General features: G+C 26.1%; 2 protein-coding genes across 4 annotated transcripts in view; one reads left to right on the forward strand and one right to left on the reverse strand.

Moving 5' to 3' along the window:
* Nucleotides 1-21,503, forward strand: part of LOC122861062 (ecdysone-induced protein 74EF) — a 65,987-nt gene that overhangs the window by 12,042 nt on the left and 32,442 nt on the right. For all 3 annotated transcript variants that reach the window (XM_044165228.1, XM_044165225.1, XM_044165226.1), the window contains 3 exons: nucleotides 9,762-10,014; nucleotides 10,132-10,429; nucleotides 10,500-10,604. In XM_044165228.1, coding sequence (XP_044021163.1) covers nucleotides 9,871-10,014; nucleotides 10,132-10,429; nucleotides 10,500-10,604 — 547 coding nt within the window. In that variant the 5' untranslated portion in view covers nucleotides 9,762-9,870. The remainder of the gene's footprint in view (nucleotides 1-9,761; nucleotides 10,015-10,131; nucleotides 10,430-10,499; nucleotides 10,605-21,503) is intronic.
* Nucleotides 727-9,100, reverse strand: LOC122861063 (U7 snRNA-associated Sm-like protein LSm11). The gene is made up of 5 exons (XM_044165230.1): nucleotides 8,930-9,100; nucleotides 8,786-8,864; nucleotides 4,053-4,180; nucleotides 2,155-2,293; nucleotides 727-894 (listed from the first exon to the last, which is right to left on the reverse strand). Exons 1-5 carry the CDS (start codon nucleotides 9,098-9,100, stop codon nucleotides 746-748), a joined length of 666 nt encoding a protein of 221 aa, XP_044021165.1. The 3' UTR covers nucleotides 727-745.

Here is a 21,503-nt window from a genome sequence, read left to right on the forward strand (position 1 = left end):
AGGGGTTAGCTAGAAAGTGGGAGGTAATGTTTAATTCCCCTCCTTTTTTTTTTGCATAAAAATAATAATACTAAGAAATAAATAAATAAATAATATAAAATATACTGCTTTCTCTCCACTGAGGATTTAATATTCTATATAAAATAATAATATTAATGATAACAAAAAAAATAAAAATAAATAATTAACTAAAAAATTAATTATTGCTATAATTACATTTTATTTTTTTGTTGATTATTAAATTATTTTGTAGAATATTATTATAATAGTTATTATTTTTTTTTTTCATTTAATTATTAAACAAGTAATGAAAATATAAAATAACCTTGGAGTTGATGAAGGTTGCGATTTAATAAACAAATTTTATATTATTAAACGCAATATAAATACATATTGAGTAATTACAACAATTTTTAAATATAAAACATAAATAAAACAATTAAATTATTTTGCTTGAAATTTAATAATAAACACTCACTAAAAAGAAATTATTGCATAAAAATAATTTAAAAAGTTAAAAAATTTTTTAGAAACATCAACTTCCTGTTTAAATAATAATAACAATAATAAATTGTTGTTAAATTTTACAGATAAATATTTAAAAATCACATACTTGGGATTATATTAAAAATATGATTGTTTTTTTATTATTTTTTTTTTCCATTGTATACAATATGTAATAACAAACAAAAGAAAAATAAAAAAAAAAAAAAAATTAATTTTTATTATTGTAATATATTAAAAGTCAATTGACTTTAATGATGACAGCAACTTGTTCGCCTCTCAACAAAATCTGTGGCACGTGTCTTTCCAAGGTCTCAGTTTTTTCGTTACACTCTTTCACGATAACCTTCGGTGTGTCCTCCTCGATTGCCTTAAATTTTGCTGCAATACCTAAATAATAATAATTGCTTTTATTTTTAATCAAAACAAAAAAAAAAAAAATATTATTCCACTTCAATAGAAATAAAAAATAATAATAGCATGAGGTCATTGACATTGTCTTGAATTATTATTGAGGAAAAGCGTGCGAATTAAAGTAGAATAGAATTGGCTCTTATACATATTACATATATGTTGAAAAGAGGGAAAAAAAAAAATATAAAAAGCAAAATGTTCGACTGTTGGCACACGTGTATATATATACTTTTCACTATACTAGCTGGAAAAATCGATGAAACACGCAAGTTATAAAAGCATAAAAAAAAAAAAAAGAAAAAAAAATATAAGAGAGGGTAGATGAATGCCTCACTTCAAGGTCGCAAGCACTCGTGGCCACCCCCAAGAGACCTGCCTCGTATCAATGACCCCTCGACCTTATGTACTCCTTCCTTCCTTCCTTCTTATCATTACACAAATTCGCAATGTGCGCCAGTAGGCCAATGAACTTTTCCCTTATACTAATAAATAATAATCCAAGTATTATATTTTTATTTAATTTTTCATTTATCAATAATTTAAATAGAAAAAAAAATCAATACATGAAAAAATCTGTGTTAAAATATTTTATAGAATTTTCGATTTATTTTCTTTATTATATTTAAAGAAATAAGGAAAAGAGGGTGTGATATAACCAGAGACATCTCAAGGGTCGAAGCCTTCTTTGCTCGGAAGTGTTGTTGGAGCAAGGACCGGCCTTGACTATGTATATTATGTACTCATGTACGCGGTTGCGCCACATTCGATAGGAGGTCCACGTGCCCTCACGTTTGCCTCTTTTTATTTATTATTTAATTCATTTTTTTTGCTTCATTTTTTAAACTATATATACCTACTGTAACAAGTAATTTTTTCTATATAATTCTGTTATGCTCTTGTCACTATGTAAAACACTTGTCATAAAGACAAGATTAAATTTAGATTTTTAAATTGTTATTTTAAATTTGGTGATTTAATTTTGAGATAGCAGGTCTGTTAAAAAAATATAAAAATTGAATATTTAGTCCAAGGCTAGTTGGTAATCAAAATGAAAAAAAATAAATATTTTACTATACGAAAATATATATGTATATCAATATTTGAACTAGAGGTTCTTTCTTCTTACTAAATATTATTATAAAATTATTCAAAAAATAATATTACATGGGTAATATATTGCTGATATTCTTTGACAATTAAAGTGAGAAAAAAATTGATTTATAAATTGATTATTACCAAGTGCTGGTGCTTTTCTTTTAATTTTTCTAGTCCACACTTCGGTACAATCTTCCAGTGCCAAGTTCCAATGCTTATCAAATGCAGCAACATAAGCCTCAATATATCCTCTAATTCCCCTCGCATTCCTCGTTAAAACCTTAATTAAAAAAAAGAAAAAAAAAAAATTAATACATAATTATTTTATTAAAACAAATAATCATTATTATTTTATTGTATTTTTTTTTTTTTTCTTTTGATTTGCAATAATTCAAGGATTGTATTTGCAATTACAATTAAATGAGTTTGTATATTATTGTTGTATGTGTGTCTGCATGTCCGGAGATATCAGGGTGATATACCCGGAAGTATTTTATCAATGGTAAATAAAATGTAAATAGTGCTCAACTAGACTATAGTCTGAAGGCTCAACTCAATGTTCCAGCACTGATGATGATTATAATTAAAACGAGTCATTCAAGTCCTCGATACTCAGTACTAATAAGTCGAAGATTAACAAAATCAAATGACAAATTATAAAATAAAATATAATTGAGGGACAAGTACTAATAATATTATCAATAGACGAATTTTTATTATCATATTATATCATGGTAAATATACTTAAAATGTATATTTGTAAATATATTTTGATATTTTGTCATTGCTAGCCAACTGACTGATCATATGATCAGTGTTTTCTATATTATACAGTGATAGTTTAATGGGTCATAACCTCGTCGTCGTCGACAGTATTATAAAGTAGCCTTGAATCACAAGGCCAAGCTGAATGTCACGATTAACTGCTCTCTGGTTTTTTATTTTTTTATTCATTTTTTTTTTTCTCTTTTTAATTCTATTGGTGACGAAAAATTTATAATTATTAATACAATATATAAAAAAGTATTAATTTATTTATTTTATGAATAATATATAAATGGTGCTATTATTATTTTTTATATTTAAAAAAATAAATGAAATTGATTGACATAGACAAAATGAGGAAAAAAGAAAACATTAGATATGTGTAATATTATTTTATGTTGAAGGTCAATCATAAGTGGCTGATGTATGTAGTTTAATACATTGATAATCTTATCGTTTGTTAAAATATTTTACAGATTATATTATTTATTTTTAATTTAACCTATTCAATAAAATAATGGGAAATAGTTAATCACCTGGATGACCTTAGTACTGAAATTATTTTTATATACAAATAAAAAAAATATTCTGACAAGGAAACATATTTCAATTTTCATTATATATTATTTGTGTAAAATAAATAGAGGAAAATAATATATATATATGCTTACAATGCATGCCACATTATAGAAGGTCAGCAGCAATAAAAATTTATATATATTTAAAATTTATTCTTTCGTTTCCGACTTTTTTTTTTTTTTTCATATAGTTGTAAATATTATGTAAAAAAAAAAAAAAATTAGCAATTAAATTTACAATATAGCCAGATATTGATCTTGATATAATTTTTTTTTCAATACATAAAAAATAGTAATTTATTAATAACAATGGAGCCAAAACGAATAAGGATTTTAATAGTAATTAATTTTACTTTGGTCATTTGAATAATTAATTTAGATCTTTTCGCAAAAAAAAAGAAATTAATAGATGATATTATTTATAATAAATATATATAGGCTTAGTCAAAAAAAGAAAAAAAAGCTCAACGTCAAAGACTCGTACGTTTTTCGTTGACGCGAGGTGTTGTCATGACAACGAATGTTGACCTGAAAGCTCCTGGCATTATTTTGTCTCTTTCTTGAATAAAGCGAGCTTTTACACGCGTTTAGAAAATATGTCAGGCGCGTGTACATTTTTTTCGTCTTCCATTTATAAAACTGCCTTGATACGTAATTTTTTAAATATAATATAAATTATTAAAATAATAAACATGCCTTGATTTTGGTTTTCATTTGCATGCAATTGAAAAGCAATTGAAGTGGTCCATCTATATTTTCCATTTTTGCCAAAACATTTCGATTTGAATTTATCCGATGAACTGGTCTTTTACACTCGACAGGTTCTGAAAAATAAAATAATAAATTAATTAGTAATTAACGTAATTATAAAGCTCAACAATTACGTTAATTTTTTTTTGCATTGTTTTTTTTTTTTTTTCTTCAAGGATTTTCACAACTTATTATAATAAAATAAAAAAATATTAAGAATGTATAGCTATACAGTATAAAGTCTAGGAAGTTATTCAAATATCCATAAAAATATATTTTTTTATATTTTTATTTTTGCCAATAATATTTTACAAGTTAAAAAATAAATAATAAAATAAATTCCAAAGTCAAGAAGGTGTGACGCATTTTCACAATATAATATATGCAGTTCTAATATATAGATTGTTTTATATATATTTATGATAAATTATTAATTCCATAAATCGTATCGAATTTAACATTTCATGCGATGATGAATTTTTTAGGGGCGTGAGATTAGTAATATGATGAAGCGTGCCAATTGACTTTCTCCAATAAGTAACTTTCATTTAGCCAAAGTAAATTGAAAGGGGCATATTCTTGTCGTCGTCGTCGTCGTCGACGTTAACGCTGACGTCGACGTCGACAATTTATATCGAGAAAGAGAGAGAATTCTTGTTCAGTTGTCTACAAGTTTACAACCTTCTCTTTTTTTTTTCCTTTCCACAATTTTTTTGCTTTTTTTATCTAATTTTTATTTCACCTTTCTTTACAATTCAACATGTTGTTGTGTATAAAGGTACTTTCACTATCTCCAGATCTGATTCCAAGTGAAAAAAATAATAAAATTTATAAAGCAAATTTTGCACACACTCGCATACAATCTCGCTGTTCATCATTAATAATTTATTTATTTATTTTTTAAACAATAACAATACTTTTTGATTTTTCTTACTATTTTTTATTTTATTTTTAAATTTCTCTTATGAAATTTATAATTTTTTATATATTTTTTTTTATTCACCTTAATATTTTTAAGTGATTGATTTAAAAAAAAACAAATTTGAATTTTTTTAAAACTTGATAAGATGTTATCTTTTGAATGTTTTTGTTGTCGTGGTACCTCAATGTAAATCTACTTCATGTTTATATTTCCACTTTTCTCAAACACACATACATTTTTCAGTGACTTTATATAAAATATAATATATACTGTAGCAAGAAATGCAACTATTCGAGAAAGCTTTAAAATATATATTCGCGCATCTCTTGGGTATATAAAGAAAACCGTTAGTTTTGAGCGTGCAAGTGTGAGAAAGAAAAAAAAAAATAAATAAAAAAGACATATAAAATTTTACTCTATGCATTCCTCTTGCTTTTGCTCTTGCTACTATTATTTTTTATCTAAAAATTTATCAAGTTTAAATATACATAGATGAAAAAAAAAAATAGAATGAATAAATTTTTCAATTTTTTTTTTACATAGATAAATTTTTTTTCTTGATATTTTCAAAATTAAAAATTAAAAAATAAATAATATAATTAATTATTATAAATTAACAAGCCAATGTTATACACCTTGATACTTGATGAAAAAATGAAAGCCTAAAAATAGTATAAAACATAAAAATAATGAGCTGCTAATAAATATGTATGTATACATATTAAACCCGCGGATGATCCCCAGGTTGAGTTGCGCTGAGTTCAACGTCCTCTTGCGGACAGCGCACCCAAGAAAAATGAGCAAGCAAGCAAGCTAGTATAAGCACCAACCATCACCATCATCACCAACACCACCACGACCACCATTACGTCAGTAGATATTTTTCGCATATACATAAGGCTATCTCAGTCACTTGCATTTGCTTATAATGCACTGTAGGTACTGTTACTTTTTCAACGACAAGAGCAACAAGCCCTTGAATGCAATTCTCATTTATTACCTATATTATAATACTATACCTACTTGTTCATGCCTCCAACAAAAACAGCATGAAAAAAAAATCAAAAAATACTATCAAACATTCAAATGATATTACACAATAATCAATAACAAATAAATAAAAATTACTATTTTAATAATAAAATATCAAGACAATTAAATGTAAATTAGAAAATTGTAATAGTAAAAGATGAATTGATATGATACATAGCAAATAGTAAAAATATAAATGAAAAAAAAAAAAAAGTGTAGAAAGAAAAAATAAATGATGAGACTCGCTAAGTCAAATTGGTCGACGATGTGATAGCTATCTGGCGCGTTGAGATAGGTCGCGATCACTACCAGAGAATTTTGTGAATTTAGTTCATGAAGCAGACAAAAAAGAGAGAAAGAAAGAGGATAACGCATTGCGTTAATAATAACAACAACAAGTGCCAATAAAATAGCGGAAATCATGTCTTCAACTTCCGTTCTTGAATATATTACAACTTGAATAAAATTGAAATTGAGGAAAAATAAATTAATATAATAATATTTGATATATGCGAATGAATGAATGAGTGAATGAATAGTACTACATGTATATATTAACAACAAAATCATTGCGTAATAATATATCAACTCAGTTAAACAGTCAATATCGTGAAACACGTGGAAATTAATTATTTTTAAAATTTATTGTTTTTTCACATTATTTATATTATAAATTTATCGATTTGCAAAATTATATATGCAGTGATAAAGTGTATTTTTTTATTTATTTCATATTTATTGTCTTGTTTTAAAATAATCATAAAATGATTTAAACAAAGTATCGAATATGTGCAGCTTGAGGTCGACGCCCGGGCGCAACAAGTGCCCTGTGTTGACTTGTTCACTTTACGTCTCGTATAACGCCCAGTTTTTATAAAAAAAAAAAAATCTTATTTCACCTAAAATAACTACGTTATTATTTGTTGCAAGTTTTTAAAAAAATTTAAACTTCAAAGAAAGATACACCAAATTTATAATGATCATTTTGCGTCCTTAAGATATATTTAATTTTTCACTTAAAAATAATGATGTGTCGTTTTTTTTTTTAATTGACAGAAAAAAAAATATATCTTTATAGAAGATATTATAATGAATGCATGCGAAATCTATCTAATCTATATAACAATGAAATTGATGTTGCATAAAGATATAAAAAAATGTAATTATACATTAAAATAAAATATAATTGAATTTTTTTTTTTTTTTTTTACATAGACAATTACATGTTTATATATAAAACAAGTTGAAAATTTAGTGCAGTAAAAAGAGAGGGGTTGTAGTTGTTATCTTTGTTGGTTTGCTTGCTTGCTTGTTGTCGAGGTCGATGTCCGGATGCAACAAGTGTTGCACTCACCATATTATTATATTCCGATTTGCTATGTATTTCAAGTATTTTCTCATCTTCTTCAACTGTTTGTTGTTCGCAAGTAAAAAGTGAAAATTCAATAGAAGAAAAAAAAATAAATACAAAGTGTACATAATATAAAAACTAATAAGAAATGAAAATAAAAAAAAATAAAATAAAACGTGTAAGACAGAAAAAGAGAGATGACTTTGGCACAGACTTTGGCCGTGTCCGTGTACATAATATAAAAACTGCACTGGGTCAGGGATTTGTGATTTATCGACTGCCTCAAGAGATATACCAATTGATATATATTTTTTTTTACTTTTATTATTATATTTATCACAATACAATCATCATGACATTTAGCTTTCTTTTAATGATAACAGCAAAGCCAATAATAAGCTATCAAAATAATATTACACAATAATTATCAACTAATTTTTAATATTTGTTTTTTTTTTTTCAAATAAAAATTCAAATGTTGTCTTTCTTGTATAATGAATAGTAATGAATATTAATATTTATTTATATACGTGTATATATTTGTGTTTAACCTTGATAAATTATTTATTTATTTATTCATTCATTCAAATTTGCTATGATAACCTTGTGCGTTGCGGAAGAATAAGGTGAACTGCGTGCAAGTGCAACATTGACAAACCGAAAACAATTGATTTTCCATGTACGTTCATTGACGCATATCAGGAGGTCAATTTCCAAATAGTAATATTCAAAAATATTACTACTATCTTGGCTTTTTGGTTCTGTATAAATTATTTAATAAAAGATCGTTTTGAGTAATGTAATCTTTGCGGAATCATTTAAGTTTACCTTGATATTTGTGTCGTAATTCAAGCCAGCTATAATAATATCATCTAGATGATAGTCAATAGCAATTTTATCGTTGATTATATATACATCTATACAAATAGTACACAAGGTCATGATGCCATCAAGTTTAAATCGTCACAAAATAATATATATAGATTTTTTTTTATTTATCAATGCTGTTATTATTAATAAATTCAAAAAAAAAATAAAAAAAAAATTAAACAATGCATTTTCACATAATTATTGTTCTGCAGTAATAATACAATATACTCGGATTGATAAAATGGCATTATTATTTTTTAAATAATATAACAACAATTGAAATTATTTTTTTTTTTAAATTTCAAAATGGCTACTTTAGCGGCATCTGTCGACGCGGGCGAATAATAAAAACACTAGCCTAACCTAGGGCTCGTTAATTTTACAAGATCAAAACACTGTGTGTGTGTGTGTGTTGTGTGTACAATGGACATGCAACATGTGACATTATTTTTAAGTGAATAAATAATTAAATATAAAAATAAATATAATTATTATTAAACTCACGTTGATGAGGCAAAAATCTTCGCGTAGGCACACTCTTGACAGCTGCATCTTTTGAGGTTTTTTTGTTGCTATTATTATTCTGAAAAAATCATGGAGAAATTTATTTTTGTGGTAAATATATATTAGTTATTTTTTAATACGTACTTTATGTAAATTTTCATTTAATACAGAGTCGTATTTATTTATGTTATCATAAATTGGTGCTTCGGGTATTGGAATTTTATATTTTGATGAATATAAGGCTTTTAATGAATCAAATTGTGAATTTGATGCATCAGTACTTTCGTCAGATGAACTGTTGTTTAGGTCAGCCATGATGGAAACTGTCATAAAAAATAATAAAAATAATAATCATTTATCAAAAGCGCGCCAAATATATTAATTGATATACAATTAAAATTAAAAATTTACATTTATTTATTTATTTATTTATTTATTTATTTATAAATACGGGTACCATGATTTTTCTTATCTCATTTATTTATCATCATAATTTGAATTAATAAATTAGAAAAAAAGTGAGAATATGATATATTATAAATAGAGGATATTAACCTCTAGTTTAAAAAGTGAAAAATAAAACTTTCTTTGGCGCAATGTTGGAAGATTACGTAAATTAAAATATAAAAGTAGAAGCTAGTGCATAGAAATCCAGCTACTATTATAAATGAAGCCGAGGTTACGCTCACAGGAAGTGAAACAGCCTGAAAACAGAAAGAAAGTTTTCACTTTAAGTTTTCACTTTCATGAAAATTACTCTTGCAAATTTATAAATAAATAAAAAAACGTGTATAAATTCTCTTTTTCTCTCTCTCTATAATAATAATGTGTTTGATTGCAATTTAAAGTATTAATTTTAAATATATACATGCATCCATCATCATCATCATCATCATCAACAGATTGATACAGAATATCATTATCTCCAGCTGATTAAATGATATAATATTAATATATTTTAATTTTAATTTTTCAGGGCATTATTGAATCAATAAAAACAAGGATTCATCATATTGTACTGTGGTTTTGGATGTTAGCTGTTGCGGGGGTGGCTAAAAAAGCCCCACCGCCAGGTACGGGTCTCGATGCCGGTCCCTGTATCACAAACCCTTACGCTCACCTCCAGTTTGATACCCAAGGAGGAATCAACAATGCCCTTTATAGATGACGAGTTACTTTGGTGTCCTGATAATGATGGAAAAATGGTTGATCTAACACAATGTCTTCAGGTTAGTGCGTTTCATTGAGACAGCATTTTTTATTAATTTAATTTATCTCAAATGAATTCATTAATTGTTTATTATTTTTTTTCTTTTTTTTTCAACTTAAATACATCGATCTATTAGGAAAATGGCACAGGACAATCAGTTGAATTTTCATCAATGGATTTAAGTGCTCTGGTTGGTGCACCATCTGAGACACCACAAAATGTACCTGTTAGAGATGATAATGGTGATATGTCTAGTGTCAATGAAGACACACTTCAATCATTTGATACACTTGACACATTTTTACGAGAATTACAAGCTGATTTGGCTGAAGCAAGTCAACCAACATCAACAACATCAACAACAATTAATAATAATATTTCTTGTCGAAGGCAAATGAGATATAACATTGCTGCTGCAAATCCACTATTAGCAGGTAAATTAAAATTATTACAAGTAATCAAAATAACATCTTAAATATCTAAACTATTTAATTTTTAAAATAGAAAAATTAGCAGCACCATCATCACAAATATCACCATCATCTTTAAATTCTTATTCTGCAAGAGCTGAAATTAAAACAGAAAACATCATGACTGGATCCAGTAAAGGTAGGAAACTTTTTTACCATCAAAATAATCTACATTTACGAGGCTTGATAAAATAGACACCCAATGATAATCAACTTGATTGATAAGCTACCATTTGATTATATATTTAAAAAAATAAAAAAAATAATAATGATTACATATCAATGACCCAAATTGAATAACTAGACAGGTGTTATTGTAGATACTGTATTTACAATTAAACAACTATTGGGTCGACAAACTTGGTATTAATGTGGCTTTTAAAAGTCTGAAAGGAAAAACGGCCAAGGCCTCTTTATACCAGCTATTAACAAATCACAACACAGGCATCCGCGTTTGTACATATAATTGCACTCGTATATCCATTCTCGTAAAAAAATTTATATGTAAAATTATAAAAATCAAATAGGCAGTCACTGTGTGCATTTGTGTTACTGTATTAAAAATAAATACATAAAATTATTAGCTTATTTGTGTTGGTACAGCATATATCCATACAGATATTAAAGATATAAATTCTGTACGCATCGTTCAATCATGCGTGGCCCAATTTTGAAAATTTACAGACTTGCAATATATATATATGTGTATAAAATAAATAATGTCGTAATATATAATTCAGTGTATACGCAATGCATATAAAATTGCGCGTTCATACATCAAGCATGTATTTAGGTATTTTTTTTCATTTTAAAAACTCATTTAATATATGTATATAAATCAAGAGATGGTTTATCAACATATATTTTTTTTATTGTTTCAAGTATATATTAATTCAAAATATAATTGCCAAGTAGTAACGACCTTTTCTAGGCCAATTGCAAGTGTACATATATATTTAATTGTATTTAAATTTATTTTACAAAGCTGATCAAACACGTTCAAGTTTATTCAAATTTAAACTATCACAATGTTTTTTTTTTTGGTATGAAATTTTCTCGGTATTTCATAGAATAAAGCTATATTTTATTTTCTTTTTTTTTTGTAAATATATTTTTGAAAAATCAAAGACACAAAAAATTGTATCACGCAAGGCTCATTATAAACATCTGAGATTTATAAATATTTTATTTGTCTTTGTACAAACGTGTATCACTTTCGCCGTGGCCAAGGTTGCATGACAATCTCACCGGATTCAATTTATACGGACAATCATCAACACCCCTATATCTATATCATCGATTTAGTTATTTTTTCTTTTTAAAAACTTTTTTTTATTTAATTCAATCTACAATTTCAAATACTACTATATAATTATTGTAATTATTATTTTATTTTTATTTTTTCCAATTTTATATTACAAGAAAAGACAAGTCGTTTGATCGTTTTTAATTTTTTTTATTTATCTAAAGTTTAAATTTAATTTGACCTGATCTCATTACACTCATCACGTATACCTTTGTATTTTTATTTATTTTTTTTCTCTTCGATTTTCCACAGTAGGTAGATAATTTGTGAGTAATAATTTAGTTTATGGCTGTCTATCATATTGCATCCAAATACACTTGCCCACATATTATGTATGTATTTTTTTTTTTTTCTATTTATGTTTCTAGTTTACCCTCGTTCCCTTGACCCTCCCTAAACCCATAAATCTTTGGCTCCAAGTTTCGAGGTCTCAGTTGACTCTCGCTGTCTATGTGTACTCGGAAATAGATTTAATTTTGGCCCGATTTTTTACCATCGTCATCTATTAACTAAATTTTTTTTTTATCATCATCTTATAAACAGGTGCATAGAAATTTCAAAAAAATAAATATTTCCTGTTTCTCACAAGACAGTAAAAGTAGTAGAATTTTCATGTGAATTTTTGTCCTCGTATAATATCATTTAAGCAATATATATAATATATTAAAAACTTAATGGCGATGGCAGTAAACCTGCAAACAGAATGTTGACATTTTGTGCAATTGAGGTCAGAGTTTTTATTTTTCCAATTATTTTGTAATCATCTATCTACCTCAGGGCACTTTTGTTTGTAGTTTAATATTTTTTATTCTTTCGTCGATCCATCATAAAACTCCATCTCAATAACAAATAAGATTTTTTTTCATACTTGGCATTTTTAACAAATTGTTTTATCACAAAGTTTGGCTTATATTTAATTAGAATGTTGATTGATGACGCATTTTAACTTGGTCAGTTTTGGCATCATTTACATTATCATTGCTACACGTATTTAAACAACATGTGTTTTTATTTTTTAACTTGTATAACTCTTTTAAAAATCTTAAAACTATTAGTCCAACGGAAAAATATGTCTTAGCTATATTTATCTTTTTTTTTTTTTCAACTCTAACGATTTTTTAATATTATAATTGTTAAGGGCGTCAATGTGTCTCCCACAGTTTCATGCTAGGGTGACAGGTGCAAGTTTTCTCTCATCTTTCTACACCCTAATGTTGTGTATTCAAAGGGTCCACGTGTGTGAGAAGTGAGGAAAAAAAATATATGAAATACCGATTGCATTATACCCAAGAAAACGAGACATGTGCATCACACCCTAGTCTCACTTTTCATCATCTAAAATATCATAAAAATATTATTTCTATTTTTGTATGGTAAAAAAAAAAAAAAACTAAAATATATATTGAAAGCATCAAATTAATAGACCCAAAAAAACCTACTTTCGTTAATATATTTGTATAATTTTAATATATTTTTTAAAATTAGTTTAATGGTTATATTTTTTTTTCTATTTTCAGTTTTTTAAAAAAACTTGTTAAACGAAAATTTAAAATTATTTTATCTTCCACACTTTGTAACACGTATTCAATTAGAATATTAATGATTAAATAAACTCGGCCTATGTTTAAATTGACACAAACAATAACCATTAATCGACAAATAATTTAAAACAAATAGAAATAAAAAATTACTATCAACAAAAATATTAATAATGAATATTATTATTTTTAAATAGAGTTTATTTATAGCTTATTTTATTTATAATATGATATAGTATGTTGTATGGTATATTTTAAATATAATGGTATTTCGCAGAGATGAAATAGATATTATTATTATACATGAACAAAAAGAGACAGTACAGTCACGTCTTGTGTATATATCACGAATCATGTAATTCTTGATTTATCCTTGGACCTCTCTTTTAGCTCATATTATACCGTCAACGACGCTCGTCTCAGGTAAACAATTTTGCAATGTAATCGTGCCTCAATCAGTAATTTCCTTATACACACGTAATATTTATATATATTTATTTATACACATACTCATCACGTATAGCATCTAGCTTCTGTCAATTTTACTTAGAAGTAATGGGGTTAGCCATACGCAGTATTACCTCTTCTTATATATTTATTATTTACACAAGAATAATTTTTCAAGATGACAAACTTAAACGAATAAATTCGCATATACAATACATTCCATTTTGATGTTTAATTATTTTTTTAAATAATAATGTGCATGATTAAATTTCAAGTGACAAAACAATAGATGAATATTGAATTTGCCTTAAATATAGCATACAAGTTTATTAAAATTATATTATATCCGCGTGCTGATGAATGATGATGCTATTAATATTTTTTAAAAAATATATATTCATCTATCGTATAGTGATTTTTTTTTTAAATTTTTGAATTATATTTGTGTTTGAAAATTTCTGTTAATAGAGGAAGGGTGCAAGTACAAGTGGGTGGGTGGGTATAAATGTACTTGTTTAGGTGTTTTTTATTTTGGAGGGAGCTGAAAATATATATGTACGAATGAAAAACGCAACAGTTTACAGTCAAGCTATGTTGTTACGTCAGTGAAAGTGTTATGCCAATGTGGGCCGAGGCTAACCTGTGAGCCCTGTCTCGGTAAGCGAATCAAGTAGCCCGCGCTCACTCACGACTTTGTGACATACACACGTGTATTATGTACATACATATGTATATATTATATGCCAGCTAAAAAAAAATAATAATCAACTCATCAAATTTAACACTCTTAAAACAATAATATATTTAAATTTTTTTTTATTTATACATAAATATTTCTGCATTGCTCTGCATCATTTTTATGTAATTTTTTTCAAAATTTAACTCACAATATTCATATTAATATGAAAAAAATAATAATATTAAATCACGTGTGACACAAATTCTATACGGAACTTGGTTTTTTAAAAATGTGACCACATAAATGACAAAAGTATAATATGAAATATTTTAAACAGGTTGAATATATAAAGTGAAAATTATTATGTCACAATGGCTATATTATAACGACAAGCTATATATAATTATTATGATAAATCTATTATATCAAATGGCTGATGATTTAAAAATAAATTTATATATATTATGGAAATTATAATAATGAAAAAAAAATAAATTCGATATTGTCTGGGTCGCTGATTAGTCTATATATATAAATTGATTATCGATGAAATTCAGTCGCTTTTAATATATATTTATTTAAAATATAATATATATATATATATATGTATTAATTATTCAATATATATTTCAATAGCATATTTATACACTTATTGATCATTGCAGTCTTGTAAATAGTTTATTAACTTTGAATTACCTTTTGGCCCACTTACAATGAATTTATACTGTAACAACGAGACAACCGTCTTAAAATCCTCTTAAAGTTTTATTGAATATTTTAATAATTAAATTTTATTATTCCAGGTTTTTATATTCTCTTAAATTTTCAAGTAAATTATTTTCTTTGCTGTAAAAAATATTCATACAGAGATTTAAAATGAAAGCGACAATTCACAATTGGCAATCCCATTTTAGATATACATATTAGATAGTACGTTATTAAGAGTTTTTGAAACTATTGCACTGAATGATATTTAGACTTGGGCTCAGATTGTTTACCGGTGTATTTTATTGAAATTATTATATCAAGTATATATGTATAGTGCATTAGCATTATGTGTGCACACATGTGGTATGGTGCGACTATAATATGGAGCTTGAAGGCCTTGACACAGTACATTTTTCTCTCGAGTATTTTTATATATGCGATAGCGGAAAATGCAATCTATTTATCACAATTTATCGACTTTTTATTTTTTTATTATTTCCAAAAGTTGTAGTCACTGTTTATACATTGAAAAAAAATACGTACACAATAATTGTTGAGTGATAGAAATAAATAATTATTAAATTTATTAGAAATTGTTATTTTTAGTATTATACAAAAATTTTATCCGTATTTTTTTTCTTTTATTATTTTTTTTATAAATGAGATTTAAATTATTTATTATCTGCTCAATTGGCTGTTTAATAATAGACTTGAAAAAGACATTTTAAATATTTAATTGTCTGGAAAATTTAAAAGGAACCGAGACTCTTTAATTTGATTATTCAGATTTTCATTTTATTTCCATCAAATTTAATCGTTATTTCAATGTAATTTTATTCGGTTTTTTTTTCAAATATATAAAATAATTGTTTCAGTATACGAGTGTGTATGTGAGATTGCAAGTCAATTTATAATTCATTATCCAATATTTTTTTAAATATTTATTTTCACTTAGCATATATATTATCTGAAAAAAAAAAGAAGAGAAATTATTATAATATTAGATAAAATATTATTTCTGCGCATGACAATTGACCGACTAATTTTCACAATTTTCTTGTTATTTTGATTATTTTTTTATTGCTTATAATATCAGTAAAATTGCAGGAGTCAATTTCTCAATATATGGATTTATCGAAAAATCATTAGAGATATTATATACCGAGCATTGTCACCGTACATAACTTGCAATTACAATTATATAATTTATTTATTTTTAAATTGTCTTTTCCAACATCCAATCATTTTGTGTTTATTCCAAAAATAAAATTACATATATGATAATATTTCCTAGTATAATTTGAGCTCACCCAAACATGATAATTCGATTGAAGACAATAACTAGTAAATTCATCGATAATTTTTTTTCTTTCTAATTTTCTCAGTGTACATATCAATATCAACGTAATTTAAATTCAGTAAAAAAAAATTTCGAAATAGCAACGTAAACATATCACCATATATAGCAATTGCAAACTCTGATGTTAAAGCAAGGTTTTTGCTTATTATTGAACCCTCTTCAATAAAAAAAAAAAAGTATCCAGGTAAAAAAGAAATAAAAAAAAAACCAATAAAATAATAACAATATAAAAGGGAAATTGAAAAAAATTTTTATAGTCATTTGGACATTAATTTTTAATTTTTTTCTACTTTAATATTAAAGCTGTTATTTTTTTATTTCAAAGTTACGATAATGCTACTGTTAACTATTGAAAAAATAATAATAAAATAATGAAATATATAGCCATGCATATTGTAAGGCATTATCAACAGTCAACACAACTATTCACCAAACTAGAAAGAAAATTTTCAACAATAGTTAAAAAAAACATTGGTAAAAACAAAAAACATATTTGTAATAACAAAAGTCCTTTTGGCTTTTTTGCTTTTGGCAATATCATTTATTTTTTAGACATCGTTGCTTTATCGTGTCTCGTTTAGTTTTAGAGGTTGTATACATTGCGAAGACTTTGTGCGTGTTTATGTTTGTGTGTGTGTGATGGGCAGGAGAATAGGGGTGTTTGTTTCACCAAGGTCGTCTGGGACGTCCTTATCGATTTGCCAATTTAGTATATATGAAGGAGCCAACTGGCTATATACATACCCTATATATATACATAAGATCCTTCACAGCTATAGCTGGAAATTTTTGCGACTTTTATTTATCCTTACATAAATTTTTTTTTGTTGGCGTTTCTTTTGAAGTTTTGATATCTATATTTGAAAATTAAAAAGAAAAGCACATTCTCACATGATACATGTATATATATAGCTTGAAGGATAAAATTTACCAATGACCAAAGGGTCTATTTGGAACGTGGTAATCTAGTTATTCATTGAGCATGAAAAATTAGCATCCCTCATGAGGATACTGCATGCACATGCATCCATGCACATCAGTTTACATTATACTATAGAAGAGTGAATCTTTTTCCGGAGGCATTAAAGACATCATTCAATTGGAAATAATTTATCTCTTAAAAATATGCGATACATATATTTTTATTTATTTTAAATCATTTTGAAAACTACCCCTTATAACTACTCAAGCACAATTCAACTACTTGACTTGAATTTAAATTATTTATTTTATTAATTTAAATGTTAATTTTGTAATAATATTATTTTACTTTTTAGTGTAAATAAAAAGAATATCGGATAAAATTGATTAACAAATAAAAGAAAAAAAAAGTAAAATGGAAAAAGGTCTGATGGTTGAAATAAATTGGCAAAAGGATATATATACAACGATAGCGCATCGGTGTATGTATAAAAGAATATATATAATAATAAAAAAAAGGCTTTTGGTCTTGGGTTAGATTATTCCGAATTGCGTTGGATATACTGGAGAGGTGACCTCTAAAGTTCAAAACCCTCTTAGCATTTAATATATCCTTTCTGTGCCCTTTAAAAATTTTATATATTTAATCAATGCATAACAAAATATGTTAATAAAAAATTAACAGACATATTATATAATTAAATTATCAATTTGAATATTTTATTTTTTAATTTTATAAATATATTTTATTTTTTTTTTTTGTTGATTGATAACTACGCAATAGTCAAGTTGAGAAAAAATAAAAAAAAATAAAAAAAAATGATAAGAGGAGGGTTAGTGGTATTGTATACACAGTGGGTTGGTTTATTGTGGGTGGTTAGGGAGGAGGGGGGGATAAAAACTGTCTAGACTAACCTCCTCAAGGGGCTGGTCGACATAACTTACACATCTTTATATATGTAACACAAAAATTACCACAAAAACACTGTAGAATAATATCCTTGAAAGTTTGAGAGAAAAAAAAAAAATAAGACAGATACTCGCAGTATTTTAATAGCACAGAGGAAACAAGGGTTATAAAGGGCGCTACTTGTATAATTCTCTATGTACTTTCTATTTTTTTTATTTATTTTTTATTATTTTTATTTGCAAGGATAGTGAAAGTCCTGGTCGTTCGATAACACCAACTACCGCAAGGTCACGGTCATGGCTTTTTTATGTATTTTTTAACCCCACCAATAATTAAAATAATAATTTAATAATGAAATTAAAAATATACATAGCTATTTAGATAAAATAATAATATATTATATATTTTTAAATGAAAAAAATAAATAAATAAACAAAATCTTGAACCTTGACCCCGCAGATGAATTTGGCGGTGGTAGATCGATCGAGTGGCAAAAGCAAGTTAACCCGGCAGTCACCATGACTACAGAAATTGACGATGGTGATTGGTCTTTTTCTTGGTGTTTTACTTGGCACACGCACTTTGCTATCCTCATCCACTTTGCCTTACCTTACCTTACTTTACCTTATCTTCTATACATGTATGCCATATTATTATTATCATTATTTTTCAACGTGAATCCCGGCTGAATATCCCAAATTTTTTTTTTTTTTTCACCCTCTATCAGACAACTTTTCCTCGCCACGCCCTGCATCTTTTTTATTTTTTCTATTATTATTAAAGACTCAAAGTTAAAATTGTTTTGGTCAATCATCAATTACATTTTATATTGCTGCTTTTTTTTTTTCTAAATAATTATTTTTTATCATTTATATAAATAATAAACATGCAGATGTTTGTTTGCATGCGAAATTTATAAATAATATTATTGTTTTTTGGGTAAATAATTAATTTGTTTATTTTAAAATTTTAGTTTATCAATAAAAACAATATGTCAATGTGATTTTTATTTATTTTTTATTGTTATTTAAATTGATTTTATTAAAAAAATATTTTTTTAAAAGTGTACATATATACTGAGTATGATGGACTGGTATTTTTTCAACTCCCTATAACACCCACGATTGTGGGTGTTTATTTATTTTTTTTTCATTCTCAGGGGGTTGAAAAAATACCAGACAGTAAAAAATAATGTAAAATAGAAAATATCAAAATAAATATATACAAGTGACAAGGTTATTGTCAATCTCCAGGGAGGCGGCTTAACCTACCTTAACTGGCGTGAGGGTGAGGGTGAGGGACAAGTCAAAATAGACAGAAAAATAATAATAAATAAATTTTTCCACTAAAACAAATTGATCAATCTTGAAACCATTATTATGAGGTCACCTTTACAATATAATTTATCCATTTTATTTTGATATTTTTGGGGTGTATGTGTGTGTGTGTGTGTGTGAGGCAGGTCAATATTAAATATACACAATAATGACAAATTTGTCAAAAAAAAAAAGCTGGAGATTTAAAAGGCAGACTGATAGTAAAACTGTATGGAGAGACGACGACGACTGATTTTGATGAGATAATATATTTTTATTTTCTCTCTTGAAATTTGCAATGTATATGTGTTACTTAAGTTGGGAAAATTTCAGTCCACTTTTATTCAAGTTCATATACAGTAAAGTTCAAGGACGACCACGCCCTGTCTGGCATAGACGACCATCATCCCTCGATGGCAACAATATATATAAAGAACTCAAATTTTTCTCTCACCCTCAATTTAACTTTCAAACAAAATTCCCTTTTTTTTTTTTTATTTTCTTATTTTTCTCTCACAAAACTCTTTCACCTTTTATGGAAATTTATATATGTATTTTTTCACAAAATAATTTGACACAATTTTGTTATTATTTTTTAAAATAAAGTTTCCATTTGTGGGTTGAATGTGTATATATAGTTAGTTGGCAATGTGTTGTAAGAAATTTTAATGTAGAATGTGAAGAAAAAAAAATATATCTAAAATAATAAAGACTTGCACGCACTTGGTTCCAATCGAAGCAAGGTCGGAGGTCCATTCACTATGTATTTAATTTTTTTGATAAACGTCTTTATATACATGAATGTTTCGCAAAAATAAAATGATAAATTATCAATGAAGAAGATTTACCAATGACAGAGGTCACATTATCAATATATAAATTACATGAGAAAGAAATTGAAACATAGAAAAAAAAAAAAGAAATGGAAGAAGCATTCTATTATTGCGTTAACAAAAAAGTTAACGAAAGCGTTAAAAATGTAGTGAGAGTCGAAAATTATTAGAACATATCTATCCGGCATATTCCAAATAAGTTTATTTTTTTTATTTTTATTATTTACCAAAACGCAAGTCTTAAAATTATATTTGCAAAATCACAAGTATGTTTAATTTTTTTTTCTCTTTCAATATAAAGAAAAAATTTAATTAAATTATTTTTTTATAGTTGTGTTGTATTGCGATAATGAATATATATATCAACAAGGAACCGATAATAATATAGCTCAATAAAAGTCAAACAAAATTATCATTAATAAAAGATATCATTACTTCAATGCCACTGAGTGTTGTGTATATTATTACAAACATTTATTTTTCAATTTTAGTATTTAAAAAAATTAATTTCTCATTATTTTGAAGCTAAAGAAAATGAAAATAAAAATCCAATAACCATTACAAAAGTATCTGAAAATCTTTTGGGCGTAGTGGAAGGATTTTTTGTTGATCCCATAAAAAAAAAAAAGCAGACTAAACAGACTAAAAGAAAGATAATAAAAAATAAAAAAGAGGATAAAATATTTATAGGATGGCGGTGGCGATGTTGTTGTCAATGATGCTGATGATGATAACACAAGGGAAAATGAAAGATAAATAGAAAGAGGGTGATATTTTTTGGTGGAAAAATAAGTCTGACTTGGGGTAGGTTGAATTTTAGGAAGGTCGTGGAAAGGACACACGCCAAGGCAAAATAATTTTGTCATGGGGGGAGGGTGGTAGGTGTAGGTCAGCAACCATCTTCGCAAAATAAACTTGACAATCAATAAAATATATCTATATTGTTTCAAAAACACTACATCACTCTTGTCTATATTAAATTTAGCCTCGAAATTTTGCTTTGAAAAAAGAAAAATATAT

Source organism: Aphidius gifuensis, linkage group LG1, assembly GCF_014905175.1.
Source record: "Aphidius gifuensis isolate YNYX2018 linkage group LG1, ASM1490517v1, whole genome shotgun sequence".
In the NCBI taxonomy this organism is placed as follows: domain Eukaryota; kingdom Metazoa; phylum Arthropoda; class Insecta; order Hymenoptera; family Braconidae; genus Aphidius; species Aphidius gifuensis.